Here is a 14,673-nt window from a genome sequence, read left to right on the forward strand (position 1 = left end):
GAAATGGATGATATTACGACAAGGATGGACACATTTCCCCAACACTAATGACACAGGCACATGCCCCGGAAGCACTCCTGGAACTTATTACATGTGGGTTTAAAAAGGCAAGTGTGAGCCTAACTGCAGTCGTGTGAGACAGAGCAGAGCATGCACACAGGTTTGCTTGTATACTGGTGGTGAGGACTCTTATAACCCTCATAAAGTTGCCAGTGTAGAGATGAGTCTTAGACTATAGATAGTTCAGATTTAGACATGTAGAATATAGCAAATATATTGAAAAAGGCTAGAAACACATGTTCACTGTCATATTTCCCATTGTTGAGAAGGAGTCCACTGGGAATTAGTTTTGCTGGCACTAGGCAATAGTATACCTGACTTCTATTAGAATGAATACTTTATTTAAAACTTTTGTCTTGGTGAATAATCTGTGCATTTATCAATACCAAACACACAGCCAACATTCTTTAAGTAATGAGCCTTATTAATAATTTGTGGCAAACAAACCATTTGTATGAGTAAAATTTATTTTTGTCTCTTGAAAAAATTAGTGACACTTTGCGTCAAACCCTTTGCATGATAAAAATTTGCTTTTGTCTTTTAAAATAAATTGTTTAAAGCTCATTTTCTTACATTTTTTCTTTAAAACATGTCTTGACAATCTAAGTATAATTTTTGTGCCCTTTTCACTTGCACAAAAGGTTGTCTTGACATGGGTACTAAAATCTTGCAGTGACATATCTTGCTACTACTTTATAACACCACATCCACCCTGGATAGGTACCCAAAGGACACGTCTATCCAAATAACTTTATGTATAGTGGGTTACTGCATCAGCAAAAATGTCCATACTGGGGCTTCAGGCTATAAACTTAAACAGAAAATGTAGCTTGTGCAGTTCTGCCACGCAGTTGCCGATTGCCCTCATTGCAGAGCAGTGGCTTGCAGAAATTTTATGCTCTGACATCATGTAATAGCTCCATCCATTTTGATGCTCTCAAATGCGCTTTACCTTCCAACTCCCTGTTGCATGTACCCCTCCAGCCAATGTGTGCAGAGGTGATGCCCGCCCATTGGGGGCCTTAAGCAGGAATAATTTTTGCCCTTCCCCATAACCCATACTAAAAAAGCAAATGGGACACCGTGAGCTGCTTGGGCCCTAAGCAATTGCTTGGTCTGCTTCTGCTTAGCGCCAGCTCAGAACACAGGCCTCCTCTGCATCGCTCTCAACCTGCCAAGGCCCAAAAGGGTGATGGGTGCCAAGCATGACAGAGACTCACGATGAGCATGGGACATGGGCAGGACATTTCAAATGCTTTAGTGCAAAGGGAGTCGTCTCCCACCCCAGCTGTGGGCTGCTGCTTCCCTGCGGTGAATGGTTGTCACCAAGGGAGCTGAGACCTGGGGGGCCCTGCGCTGGCTGCTGAGCTCTCTCCCAAGGAGAGGTAGGTCCCCGCCAGTGCCTGCTCCTCAGCGCCCCCTGCGGCCGCGCAGCGCTCCCTCCTCTTGCTTGCCGGGGGGAGGGTGTGTGTGTGTGTGGGAGGAGCTTCCTTCTCGCTGCGATTGGCAGGCGACGCTGCCAATCGGGCTGAGGGGCGGGGCTCTGCTCGGGGAGAGGCGGGGGTGAGCCTGGGAGTACGGCCGGGCCGGCGCCGAGTTCATGTAGCCTCATCCCCGGCTCGCCAGCGGCGCCTCCTTCGCTCCGCTCCGCCGTCGTCAGCGGCCGCTCGTAGCGCGAAGTCAGCGGCGACTCCCCTCCACCCACCGCCGCCCCCCCCCCCCCCCCCGGTTCCTCGCGCTCCTCTCTGTCCGCGCGCGCGCAGCCGGGGCGCCACCATGGAGGAGGAGCGGGCGGGCGAGCAGATGAGACCGCTACTCACCACGGTACCGCGCCGCCGGGAGGGGTGGGGGGGGGACAGAGCGAGCGAGCGGGCGCCGGCCGCCGCTGAGCCCGGCCCGCTTTGTGTGTGAGCGGAGCAGCCGGCCCGGCCCTTTGTCATCGGCTGCCGGCCGGGGAGGATGTGCGCCCCCCCCCCCCCCCCCCCCCCGCGGGGGCAGGGACACGGAAGCGGCGCCGCCGGGTACCCGAGTGTCTGAGGCGGCAGAAACGGTTCCCGTCACCTCCCCCCCCCGCCCGCCCCGCTACCCGCCGCCGCGTGAGGGCTTCTCGCGCGCACAGGTGTCCCCAGGGCTGGGGGCGCGCGAGCTGCGCTCCTGGCTGCAGCCCGCGGCGCGGTCTCCGCTCCCGGCGCACCTGGTGTGGCGCGTGCGGGCGCCCGCGCGCGCGAGCTGGGGGCTCTCTGGGCTGGCGGCAGCCGTCCTCCCTCCGCCCCCCCAGTCCCGCAGGCCTGAGCCGAGTGTGGCGGGCTGCTCCCTCCCTTGTGCCCCGCAGGCTTTTGTGTGGGCGGCGGTGTGGGCCGGGGGGGAGATCTGGTGGAGCGGGGCGAGCTGGTTTCTTTGTTCCAGCTTTGTCTTTGTAATACCCGCTTCAGGCCCGTCCCCAGCCCATGCCCCCGTGTAAGGGAAAAGGTAAGGAACAGGCAACAGGCTCTGTATCCCTCCTCTCCACCCCTACCTTGGTGGAACCATCATGGCAGGGCTAATGCACCCGCTCGGGGAGCAAGGGGCGATCCGCGCTTTACTTCTGCCGCCTCTCTGCCGAGTGAGTTCCTGGAGCGGAGAAGTGCGCACACGTAGTACATAAAGATTATTTTATTTTTCCTCTTGTTCTCAAGTCTCACGGCCTCATACTCGGGTCAGGTGGTGGATATGGTTCCCAGTCAGGTGTGTCTCGACGATATCTGTGAGGGCATGGGAGGGAAGGATAAAACTATATTGATTCCGTTCATTTCCTTTCAGGGTTGGTGGTGAAGTAAGGCAGGCATGTGTTCCGTTACTTCCTGTGCTACTGAAAAATACATGTGGCTCTATAGTATGCAATTTCCCCTCTCTCTTCTTCCCCCTCCCCCACCCCCCAATAGATGATTCAGAGTCAGGGTTTTATTAATAAACCTCTTTGTCCTTATTCTGATGTTCTCTTTTGATGCCTGCTCCAAGAAGGTGTTGTATAGCAATATATTCTTAGTATCAAAAGAGGAGGGATATGTGGTTTCCAACCGAGGTAACATTCTGGTAGCCAAAAGAAACTTGGACATCTTATTGTCTTTTACACAAGATTATGTTCAGTTTCACTTCCTTACTCCCTTAAGAAGTAACTTTAATCACTTCTTATAAAAATTGGAATCAGTGATGATTTGCCCTCAACACACTTATTATGGTTCAGAGAGGCCTATGAGTGGTGTATTTTCTCTGGATTCCTATCAGCTGTGTTGCAGGTCATCTTAGGTTAAGAAATTGGTATAATATCTCCCCTATAAGAGATCAGCATAAAGAAATGTGCATTACTTTTTTTATGGCCTTGTCTTCAGTTAAGAAAAAAAGGTGTTCTTAACTCTAGTTAGCTAATATGTAGTGACAAGCATGAGATAAATGTCTGCTGAAGGCAAGGCAGTTTGCAGTTTTAAGACTAGTAATGAAGCCAAGATTAAAACTACAAACTGTTTTGCTTTCAGTAGGCATTTACCTCATGTTAGTCACTACATGTTAGCTAACAGGGAATCTGAACTAGTGGATTTCCTGTCTCTTTAAGAACATGTAGGCTGTGTAAAAGCTAAGGTCACAGAGGTTTATTGTAAAGTGGACATCCTTCCTCCTTTGCTACAGGTAAATGTACAACTGAAGAATGCTCTTTTGGAGAGGGATGCCTTTCCCTCAGTATTCTAGTTTGCTTAGAATTTTTTCCCTGATGCTGAGTGAGACTGACGTGGAAAACTGAATGGGGGACAGGTGCACCTGCTGAATTGGAGTTACAGAAATCTGTGCATAATCTTCTCTCTTTACTGTTTGGAAGATCTGCTATTATTGGAGGATCTCTTAGGTCTTGTCTACACTAGCACTTATGTTGGCAAAACTTTTGTTGCTCAGGGGTGTGAAAAACACCCCCCCCCCCAGTGACATAAATTTTGCTGGCATAAGTGCTAGTGTGGTCAGCACTGTGTCAGCAGGAGATACTCTCCTGCCAGCATAGCTACTGCTGCTCATTTAGGTGATTTTATTATGTCGTTGGGAGAGCTCTTTCCCATCGACATAATGTGGCTACGCAAGCAATCTTACAGCAGCACAACTGTAACGATACAGCTGTGCCACCATAAGTTTTAAGTGTAGACTAGCCTAGTGAGATAGGAGGTGAGTTCTGTTTCTGTTTGAGGCCAGAGTGGCACAGAGAGTTTACAAAGAGAATCTGTGGAAGGGAGGAAAATACCTGTCTTGCATTTTTGCTCCTTTTACTGTAACTGGCTTCTAAAGGAGCTATCTCTATTTCACCGTAAGGCGCTTGAGAAGAACACTCCCATCAGTGCAAGAATCGCTATACCGGGTCTGATCAATGGTCTGTCTAGTTCAGTATCTTAGTTTTGGTGTACATGCTGTCTTCTGTACTCTTGTGTATGGGAAGAGCAAATCCCTCCTTACTGAAGATAGTATAAGATTCTCTGGGTAGATTCTCCAGTATTGAACACAGATCTGTGTATTTTCCCATTTCTTGGACAACAGTTACCAGTAAATATTCCATCAGTGGCTGGACTACCAACTTGAGGCCAAAGTTAATCTTTGTGGTCTCATATCATTTGAGGGTGGATGCAATGTACATCTTGCTAATTTAAACAAACTAGGGCTGTCAAACAATTAAAAAAATTAATCATGGTTAATTGTGAGATTTAAAAAAAAGTCACGATTAATCACCTTTTTAATCGTGCTGTTAAACAATAATAAAGTACCATTTATTTAAATATTTTTGGTGGCCGGGGGGGGGGGGGGGAAGAATGTGTGTGTGTGTGTGTGTTGGGGGAGTTCTGTCTCTTTAAGCAGAGACTCAGGAGTCTGAAGACTTTTTTAGTTAGCAGCATTTACTCTTGAGCCAGCAGCAGTGGGCAGGGTCCCCTTGTTCACCGACCCTAGCTCAGCGGCAACTGGGCACGTGGGCGGAGGGAGGGGGACACTTTGCCATTCTCTGCACCCCCCACTCTTTGCAGCTGACAGGAGGAAGACTCCCAGTCCGGAGCAGCTTGACTGGGGTAACTCCATGTGGGGGTGAAGGAGGAGGTGGGAGCAACCATGGAGCAGGGTGGCAGGAGAAGGGACACCCCTGCCCCAGAGGCATACAGTGGCACCCCCCTCATTGCAGTGCTCTGGTGTGCAATTAACGCTCGGTTAAAAAAATTGCATTAATTTGTTTTGATTTAATCCCATCCAATAACTGTGATTAATTGGCAACCATCAGACAAACTAGCAAAAGCTCTTCTTCACACCCATTTGCTGCCTTACTTTCTGTGTTGGGGTGGGTTATTTTTCTATAACCTAATCTTTTATCAATAAATATAGAAAATTAATTAATGTTTTGATCATAAACTTACTCTGCTCCGGCCCATAGCCAGGCAGCCATCAGCTTTCTGTTCAGTCTTTCTAGGATCTTTACAAGTCTCATGTGCCTTGATGCTTATGTCAAATTTTGGAGAAGATGAACTCAGTAATGTTGTGCTTAATGATGCTTGCAGCTATTTAGGAGATGTTTTAACCACATCTGCTATGACTGAGTGTGGCTTCATTATCGGGGATACTTGAGTTTGAATGTCTTCTGTATTAGGTAGGGGGTGCTCTTTTGTGTTCTAAGGACTCTGGCTTTTTAAGTGTGAGAATGTAGGGGGAGTAGAATACCATAGCTTTGTTCTATCTCCCCCTCCCTGTAAGAGCTATTGAATTGATTTTTGTTTTTGCTGAATCTGTTCCCTTTCAAGTCCCCAACATCTTCCACAGCAGGACATGGGAAATGTTCTTGTTGGGAAACAGAGAGAGAGTTTATTGAGGATTCCCTAGCTAGTTTGCTTGATCTAAAATACTGCAGTAACATGCCTTATCTGATTTTATTGGAGCATATCTCTGCAGATCTTCTGTAGTGGGTGCAAGGTTGGTTGCCACTCTTTTAAGAATAGTTTTGGAGGTGATATGACTGGTGGGGTGAGTCCCTTTCCTCTTCCGGTGTTGGATCCTGTTCCTAGGACGACTCCAGATTTTTGGAGGCCATGTTTACGTTGGACACAGATTCATAGATTATTTCACCGACACTCACCACTTTAGTAGGGCCTGATATTTTTCCAGACTTATTTTAAGTTGTTTTAATTTTTTTTAATTTTATTTTTGATTAAAAAGTCACTGGGATTACATGTCTTGGAACCCGTGACACAGATTTTAAGGGCGTGGGAGGGTCATACAATATCAATGAATATTGTGGATAGTTGACAAATATAACCATGCTGGTGACAAAAATGCTTCATAATGTCTATCTTGCTAGAAATGATGTAAGTATATAATTTCATTATCAAGTAATCAAATATACTTTCTTTGGATGTTTCTCTGTTCCCCAATCATCTTCATCAATCTCTATTCTAGAAAGTAACTTCTATTGTATGCCTAACTGCATATCTTGATTGTTCTTGGAAAGTAACTCTGATGCTAGGTCTGTTGGAATGTATGAGATCAGACTCGGCTTTCAGCAGGATTATTTAATTTTGAAACAGTTCTGGCAATTCTGTATCACTGCTTTGTATAACTTATACATTATTTATAGAATTTACTTACTGAAATAGTTACCTTTTAAAATAATTTAGGGCTTCCTATTTTGAGTCAGTTAGTTTCATTTTTGGGGATTTGGTTTTGGCAATTCTTGAATTCTATGCAGGTGTCAAAAATCAGGGTTTTGGGAGGCCTTCTCTTTTGTATATACTGTAATGAGTTAATGTATGATATCCATTACTTGTTACAGTACTGTATACTGTCATAAGTAATCTTCATAATGTTCCTTAATGCAGTGGTGCTCCATCTTTTCCAGTCATGCCCCCTTTTGCCCTTAATGGGATCTGTCCACACTCCCTCCCCACCATTACTGCACAGCCAAGGCTTCCAAAGCAGTGGAGCGTAGGCTGACGGTGGAACTGGGGATGGGGGAGGAGCTGGGGCTAGAGGCAGAACTGGTCTGGGGGCGGAGAGGGAATCAGGGCAGGGTGTGGGGAAGGAGCAGGACTGGAAGTATGGCACTCCCCCACCACCTGTGGGGGCTAGCTCTCGCCCTGCTGTGTGCTTCCGTTAACGTTACTCTGTGTCCCCGTAGGGGGGTGTGCCCCACACTTTGAGAACTACTGCCTTAGTGCACTTTAGCTGTTTCAAACAGCACTGCGTTAAGGATAGTAGGGAACCTTTAGTGTGCGCCAGTGGGTGCACACCAATTCATGAGCAACATATTAGTGTGCTTTAGAAAGCAAACCCCTGTTGTGCACACTACTGCTCCATGTAGGCAAGCCCTTAGATACAAGTAACCATTTCCAGTGTTGGATAAATACCAATATCAATTTTTTTAGTATTGGGGTGCTTAATTTGTGTTTTATTGTTTAGCATCTCAGATTAGAAATCCTAAATCTGTTGTATACTTTGATTTGTCCTTGCAGTATTTCCTATATACATTTTTATGTATAGGAATACTAATGGAATCAGTGCAGAAGTACAGTATCAGAGAACAGTATCACAGTGGCTGGTCCAAAACTGCTGATTATATACTGTCATATGTTTCCACAAACTTGGTATCAGAGTCACTCTCAAAGCAGTGATTTCTTGCCATGTATACCAGATAACTAACACTTCTTTGAATTAAATGCTAGGAAAATGCTTGTTTTGCTGCTTTTTATCTTGTTTGGTTTAAATTGGGTTGTGGTAATGGCAACTCAAGAGGCCTCTGGATCAAAAATTACACCATGCTACCTCTTGAAAAAACATGTCCATACCTTCTAATTCCTCCTGATTAACACTAAAAATAGCAGTGTGGACATTGCTGCTCTGCTGGAGATTTTGCTAACCACTTGAGCTCAGAGTCACCCAGCCTTTTAGACTTGAGGCTCAGGTGGCTAGCTCAAGTCTCCACCAGAGCCGCAAAGCCCACAAAGATATTTTTAGTGTGCTAGTTTGAGCCTGTCTAGCATGAATCTCTACCCTGGCTGGGAGGCATAACTCTGTGTTAACTAAGTTTTTTGCCCTTTAATTGTTATCAAGTTCTATTTTGGTTTTAACATAGTTATCTGTTTGTGTTTGTTGTAAAATACTCTGAGTTGCTATACAAAATAAATGACTGCTGCAGCCTAGATGTATAGCTATTTTAATGTTTGCCAGGGTATGTTTTTAATAGCTCTTTAAAAAATGCACTAGCAGTATGTAAGTATTCTGTTGTATAATTAAACAAGTGTGGAAATAATTCTTTATTGGCTTCTTCAAAAATAAGCTAGGACTCAATGTTTTCAGATAGCTATATGAGCTCAACTGTTAAAAACAGCCTGATGTATAGGAAGCGCTAACTGCCTGTTTGTAGTGCTTATATAACCCAACAGATTAAAGTTGCTGATCCATGTGGCTCGGTAGGGTGAACATCTGAATTGCATAATTGGCACTTAACTTGGAGTTTTGGAGTGCATAGGACCTTTAATAACTGAGTTTGCAAACTGCCAATGTGCTGACCCACCTCTTGCTTTGACTTACTTTCCATCCTGGGATTTAGATGGAAAAGTGAGACTATCCTTTGTTCATAAGTGAATATTCCCTAGAGAAAAAGAGGTACTTTATTTTAAACTTAACTTTATACATCTACATATTACTTCTGCCTAATTTGCAAGAATCTGGAAAGTCTGGGGCTTCTCTACCTACAGACTAAGGAAAATTTTCTAAAAATTTTTCTTAAATGTGAATTCAATGATTGCAAAAATTATCAGATTCTTAGCACTTGTAGTGTAGACATACTCTACCATGTCAGAGCTGTGGTGCTGCAGCTAGACACTTAATAGAGCAACAGATTTTTTTTCCCCTCCACGTTGTAGTAAATTCACCCTCTTGGGAGGTGGTAGCTAAATCGATGGGAGGATTATTCCGTTAACCTAGCTGAGTCAACAGTGGGAGTTACATTGACTGTGTGGTACAGGGCATGACATTTTTTCACAGCTGTGAACAATGTAACTAGATCGACCTAAGTATTACGTGTAGACCAGGACTCAGCCTCTGGGATGGAATTCTCTATTAATCTATGGAAGAGATGAGCAGCAGCAGTGGAAGATGCTGAAATCTACTCTGCCAATGTGTACTTTCCCTCTAATTTTGAGGGACATTCTGTGCAGCTGAGGTTACTTTGCTCTCTGTGCAGTTCTGTACTTTGTGCCATTTTAAGATGGCATGTAAGAGTATAAATATCTTTCTTGACACTTTGGACTTACTTGTTTGGCTTCATTTAATTGCTGAGTGCTTCTGTAGTGTTAAAGATCTTCCTACAAAAGTAACAACATTATTGCAGTTCATATTGTCCTTATACTGTCACTACAGTTCTAGCATCATTTCTGAAGTTTTAAAAATGTATCTTCAGTGCAAGTGCAACAACTCTCCTAAAATATCACTTGTACTATGTCAGGCTTGGATGCAGCCTCACCACTGAGTGAGTCCCTGTCCTGGAGGGCAAGGGGGATGCAGGGTGATCTCCCATCTCTGTGCAGCCAGTGGCCTGTGCTCGTCAGTGCTATGCTGGAGCCTCCACATTTATTTATTGACAAATAAAATTTGCAGAATTTTAAAATATTGTGTGCAGAATTTTTATATTTTTTGGCACAGAGTTCCCTCAGGAGTAATCAGATCTATTTGCCACAGCCTAGAACAAGAAATGACAAGTGTTCTGTTCTAGAGGGGATGCCAGTCTAGTGTTCCTAGTCAAATGCGGTTTATCCGCTGGACAATGGGACTGATGTTTGTGTCTTCCCCCAATCCCCATAATGCTGAGGGTTGTGATGAAACTGAGGCAAGATGTTAGATTGATCATGATAGCCCTAGTGTGGACTAGGCATCTGGCATTTGGATCTGGTGAGCCACTCAACGCAGCCTCCAGTTACTTTGCCTACTCTGCCCCATGTTGTGTCACAGAACACAGTGGCATCCTACACTCAGACCTGGTATTGTTATATCTGACAGCCTGGATGGTGGCTGGCTGACCTCCACTGATAGAAGCCATTCAGCTGAAGTTCAGAACATTTTGCTCCAAGGCAGGAAAGTCTCAGCTAGACTGAAATTGCTTGAGGAAGAGGTTTTTCAAGATGTGGTATCCACATGGATTCCACGGCCTGCCCTCTTTCCCTGATACAAGGGGACCCTACTTTTCCAGGATCCTGTGTTGATGAAAGAACTAAGTGACAGCTGGGCCTGCTCTGCCCTTTGTATCCTAGGGAGAAAAGGAGGAAGTGAGTCTGTGCATGTAGTTGGGGGCGGGGAAGTGGGGGGAGGGAGGGATGAGGTAATTTAGGACATCGGCTTGCCCACCGGCCACTCCAGGCTAAAATTCTAAGATGATGTGCATTGTACCCTGAATGTAATCTAAGAACCTTATTTATTGAGGTGGTGCTCATATAGAGTACGGATCCTTAGTATCAGAGAAGGAGGGTGGGCTGTGGAATTGTGTGGATACCATGTTTACTTCAAGGTAAGTAATTGTTTTCCAAGTTGTGGTTCTCCCTAGAGCCCCTAGTGTTGACCATTATTAGAAGTAGGTGTTTGGGTGTCTACATCAGGGATGGGCAACTTTAAGGTAGTAGAGGGACAAAAAAAATCCACTTAAATCCTTTGGCATGTCATACAGGAAAAAAATTGTTTTTCAAGATTTGAACTGGGTACCTGAGGGGTGCAGTCTTTGGGTAAAGCTGCTGCTGTCTCATACCATTCAGCTCCACTTCCCCATCAACACAGGCTCTATCTCCACCCTGAACCGCCCCCAGCTCCAGTTACAGCCTTCTCATTGGCTGATTGGTTCTCTGCTCCCGAACAGTCTGGTTCTGGCTATGCCCCCTCAGCAATGCATGGGGGCAAGGCACATCTCCATCAGTGGGGTAGAAGTAATCAGGGTTGGGTGGTGTGGGAAGAAACTGGAGCCTGTGTTGTAGAGCCTGGCACATGGACTCCACACGTGGCAGAGCCTATGTCCATGGGGGAGCAGAGCAGAGGCAGAGACCAGAGAAGCAGGATACATGTGCTAGGTCATATCGCCACTCAGATTTGGCCCAGCTGCCCCTTCATCATTCCAATAGGGAAGATACTGCTGTTATGCCAGCCAGCTCTGGTTACTGCCTCTTCATTGGCAGAAGTGCACCAACCTACTGGGGGAGAGGGAAGGGAGAGGAGAGTAGGGGGACTGGCTACATTCAGTTGGCCTGTGGGAGCTGGGAGCTAATGGGAAGGCATCACTCCACACTACCCAGCTCTGGTTAGAGGAGCCCTTTCCCCTGCACAAGTGATGGAGAGGTGGTTGAACTGAAGAGTGGTGTTGTGACCCAGCCCATGGGCTCCTGCTCAGTCCCAGGGGTCCATTGGTATGCCCTGCAGTCCCCCTTACTTTAAACACACTGCCTACTGCTCAGGCGTTACCCATGGCTACACTCCTGAGGCCTCCCCGAAGACTGTTTTCACGAGCTTCCTATGGGTGCACCAGATAAAATGATCTGGCATGCCAGATGCCCATTCTTGGTCTACCTTTATAAATGCCAAATATGTTTTTGAGCAGAATAGTTTTCAGAATAAAAAAAAAGGCTGTGTGGCGGTTGACCCCCCCTAGGATAGAGGAGTGATATTGGCCAGTGTGGGAAGGCTGGTATTGTCCAAAACTTTGTCAAACTGCCAAGCATTCTTCAGAAAAAAATGCTGAAAAGAGGGTGATGCCCAACCAAAGCAGCCGAATTTAAGATGATTTACATCAACACACCACAATCTTGTAACCTCAGCAGAAGGTTTGAAAACCCCTGATCAACAGCTCTTGTTCAAAGAAGCTCAGTTCACATGATTTTTTACTACTTTCTGTACTTCAACTATTATATAATGTTTGTTTAAGCAATTGTAATTATATAATAACCAGATCTCACTTGATGTCCATTTCTGTAGTGATGGTTTCTTCCTGCAGTATCCTGATTCTTAGACTAGAGACTGATCCAGTGTGCTCTGATGGGTCCTGAAACAACTGCTTGAAATAAAATTAAGTGTCTGCTTCATCTGTTCCGACTGGTCATGTATAAAAATACAGCTAGATGAATTAAACTTCTTTCTGGTTGATCTGTTATTACTTCTGTCAATGGAAAAAGTCATCCATCAGGCACTCTCTGTCTGGTATAAATTCAGATAGATATAACAATACCTGCACTGAATGTTTTTTCACTGATATTACTTGATATGAATTACTGGTCAAAGGACCAGAAAGCAGTTCTTACAGCTGTAAAAGAAAGCAGAGATTAACATGAATATCACCTTTCAGTAAACAGTGCTATTTTTCAAACTTTAATATGTAAATTTAAAATAGACAATTTAAAACACTAACTTTTTTTTAAAAAGGCTGCTCTTCCTCCTTTCTCAAATAAGATACCAAAAATATCACTCTTGACTTAGCTTATTTTCCTAAGATACCTTACAACATAACATTTTAGTATGAATAACTTGCATGACAAGGAATTTTCCTTGATCTTCGTTCTGTGATATTAAATCTGCAGTTCACAAAAACTGTGTGTGTGTGTGTGTGTGTGTGTGTGTGTGTGTGTGTGTGTGTGTGTGTGTGTGTGTACACAAATACAGAATGTAACGAAGAGGCAAAACAATAATTTGCCAAAATCCATGGTTTGGACTATGCACCTCCTACCATGATTTGTACAGGGCAGGGGAAGTACCAGTGCTGCTGCAGAATACTACTGTCATCTCCTGGCCCTGAAGAAATTCCCAGAGAAATTAATCCAGCGCTGGGTGTGCTTGGTTTTGCTCTTTTTCCCTCTCTCTCTCCACCAAGTCTTTATCTCTAGGTTAGGTCCCTGGTAGCATGGCTTTTATGGCTTCGCTCATGAATCCCTGGGAATTTTCTGGGTATGAGAACAGGTCTTGTGGCTGACTCCATAGGGATTTAGAATCAAACTATGCTTCTGAATAGGCATATGGTCAATTTCTTTTCCCCTGAACTGTCTCTGGGAGGTTTTACCATGGGAGGGGATGATTTTGAACCAAGTTACAGAGCCGGAATTGTTACTAATTCCTGAATTGCTCATTTAAAGCTTAACTAATTCTGTTGCCTGACTTCTGGTCAACTTAGCTTGAGATGGTACTATATTTCACTTTCTTCTACATAAATTCAGAATTGGCAGACTAAAACTATGAATAATCCTCTTGTTTGGAAGGAAGAGTATACAAAATTTGTGTAATTTGTCACCGTTCTGAATTCAGGTGTATGAAGTGCACAAATGACCAAAATGAGATCAGATTTCTCATTTGTAACCCAATACAGGATGTCAGGCCTTCTCAGAGGCTAAATCCTAGTCCATTAACTCTCTGTAGCATCTAGTTTTTTTCATAATAGAGACCAAAACATTGTAAGATATGTAAATATCCTGTTCTACAAAAAAAGTTTAACTTTATTTCTTTTTTTGCCTTGCATGTTATGTATGTAAATGTTAAAGATTTTGACATAGAGTATTGCAAACAGACAATAGCAAATACTGGGATGACTGGTACCATCCATGTGAATCTGTTGGTACCTAACTGGCTGTAACTTGCTGATATATCAACATCAGGAGTAGCTCTAGATGTACCAATTACAGCGTAATTCAGATTCCATGTTTTGGGAAGAGGGAGGCATCCATAGTGATGTACAGTATCTTTCTTCAGGACTTGAAACCTTCCACCAGATATTTACTAGTCAGATGCTATAGTACAGGTTGGAGAGGGTGCCACTTTCTAGGGGGAAATGTTCTCCTGGAAAAACCCAACCCCTTGCCCCCAGCATAGTTCCTGGGGATCAGGAATGTACTGAGATTCCTGCGTGGTATACTATTTTTGGACTGTGTTCAGGGGTTCCATCATCTTGTATTAGCTATTTATAGTAGTTTGGTTAAACCCCCCTGTTACCTGCTTGAGGGAATTTTGTATTCATGTTTTGCCCTGTCTATAGTGCAGGTGCACCCCTCCAGTCCCCACCAGAGAGTATATCCTGGGAAGGAAAACAGATTCTTCCTATTATATCACTCTCCCAGGTGGTGATGTGATTTGTTACTGTTTGCTTCTCCCTTGCAAGTGCCTTTTTGTTCATCCTCTCTAATGAATTGGTGTCCTGTGTTGTTGCTATTTATATCTTTCAGAAGTTGCAATAGAATGAAATTGATGCCATTCTTTGTGAGTTTCACTGCTGCTCACAAAGTTCTGAAACTGAGAAATCTATTCAGTTTTCACAGTGTTGCAAACTGAAAAATGTCTTAAAAGAAAGTCACTGGGTCCATCTACACACACAGACAGTCAGCACTACATATCACTTTACATTCATTTCACATTCAGAAGTTTATTCTTGCAACCACAAAGGGTGGAAGTGCAATAATAAATGCTTGCTCAAAGTTAATAACGTTGGTCTTCCTTCTCATCCAGGAAGGTTGCCTATGTCCCACTGGTAAGTAGGCAAGTGTAATTTTCAAATTCTGCATTAAATTCTCAGATACTACTATTTATTATAAAACTCTCCAGGCTCTTTCCTAATTC

At 44.4% G+C, this 14,673-nt stretch overlaps 1 protein-coding gene across 4 annotated transcripts in view; it reads left to right on the plus strand.

Annotated features, from left to right (window-relative positions):
* The first annotated feature begins 1,654 nt into the window (after positions 1-1,654).
* Positions 1,655-14,673, plus strand: part of SLC4A7 (solute carrier family 4 member 7) — a 133,613-nt gene continuing 120,594 nt past the window's right edge. For all 4 annotated transcript variants that reach the window (XM_067561883.1, XM_067561885.1, XM_067561886.1 and 1 more), the window contains exon 1: positions 1,655-1,884. In XM_067561883.1, coding sequence (XP_067417984.1) covers positions 1,837-1,884 — 48 coding nt within the window. In that variant the 5' untranslated portion in view covers positions 1,655-1,836. The remainder of the gene's footprint in view (positions 1,885-14,673) is intronic.

This window comes from Emydura macquarii, unplaced genomic scaffold, assembly GCF_026122565.2.
Source record: "Emydura macquarii macquarii isolate MOO-44397 ecotype Brisbane River unplaced genomic scaffold, CSIRO-AGI_Emac_v2 contig_2422, whole genome shotgun sequence".
In the NCBI taxonomy this organism is placed as follows: Eukaryota; Metazoa; Chordata; order Testudines; family Chelidae; genus Emydura; species Emydura macquarii.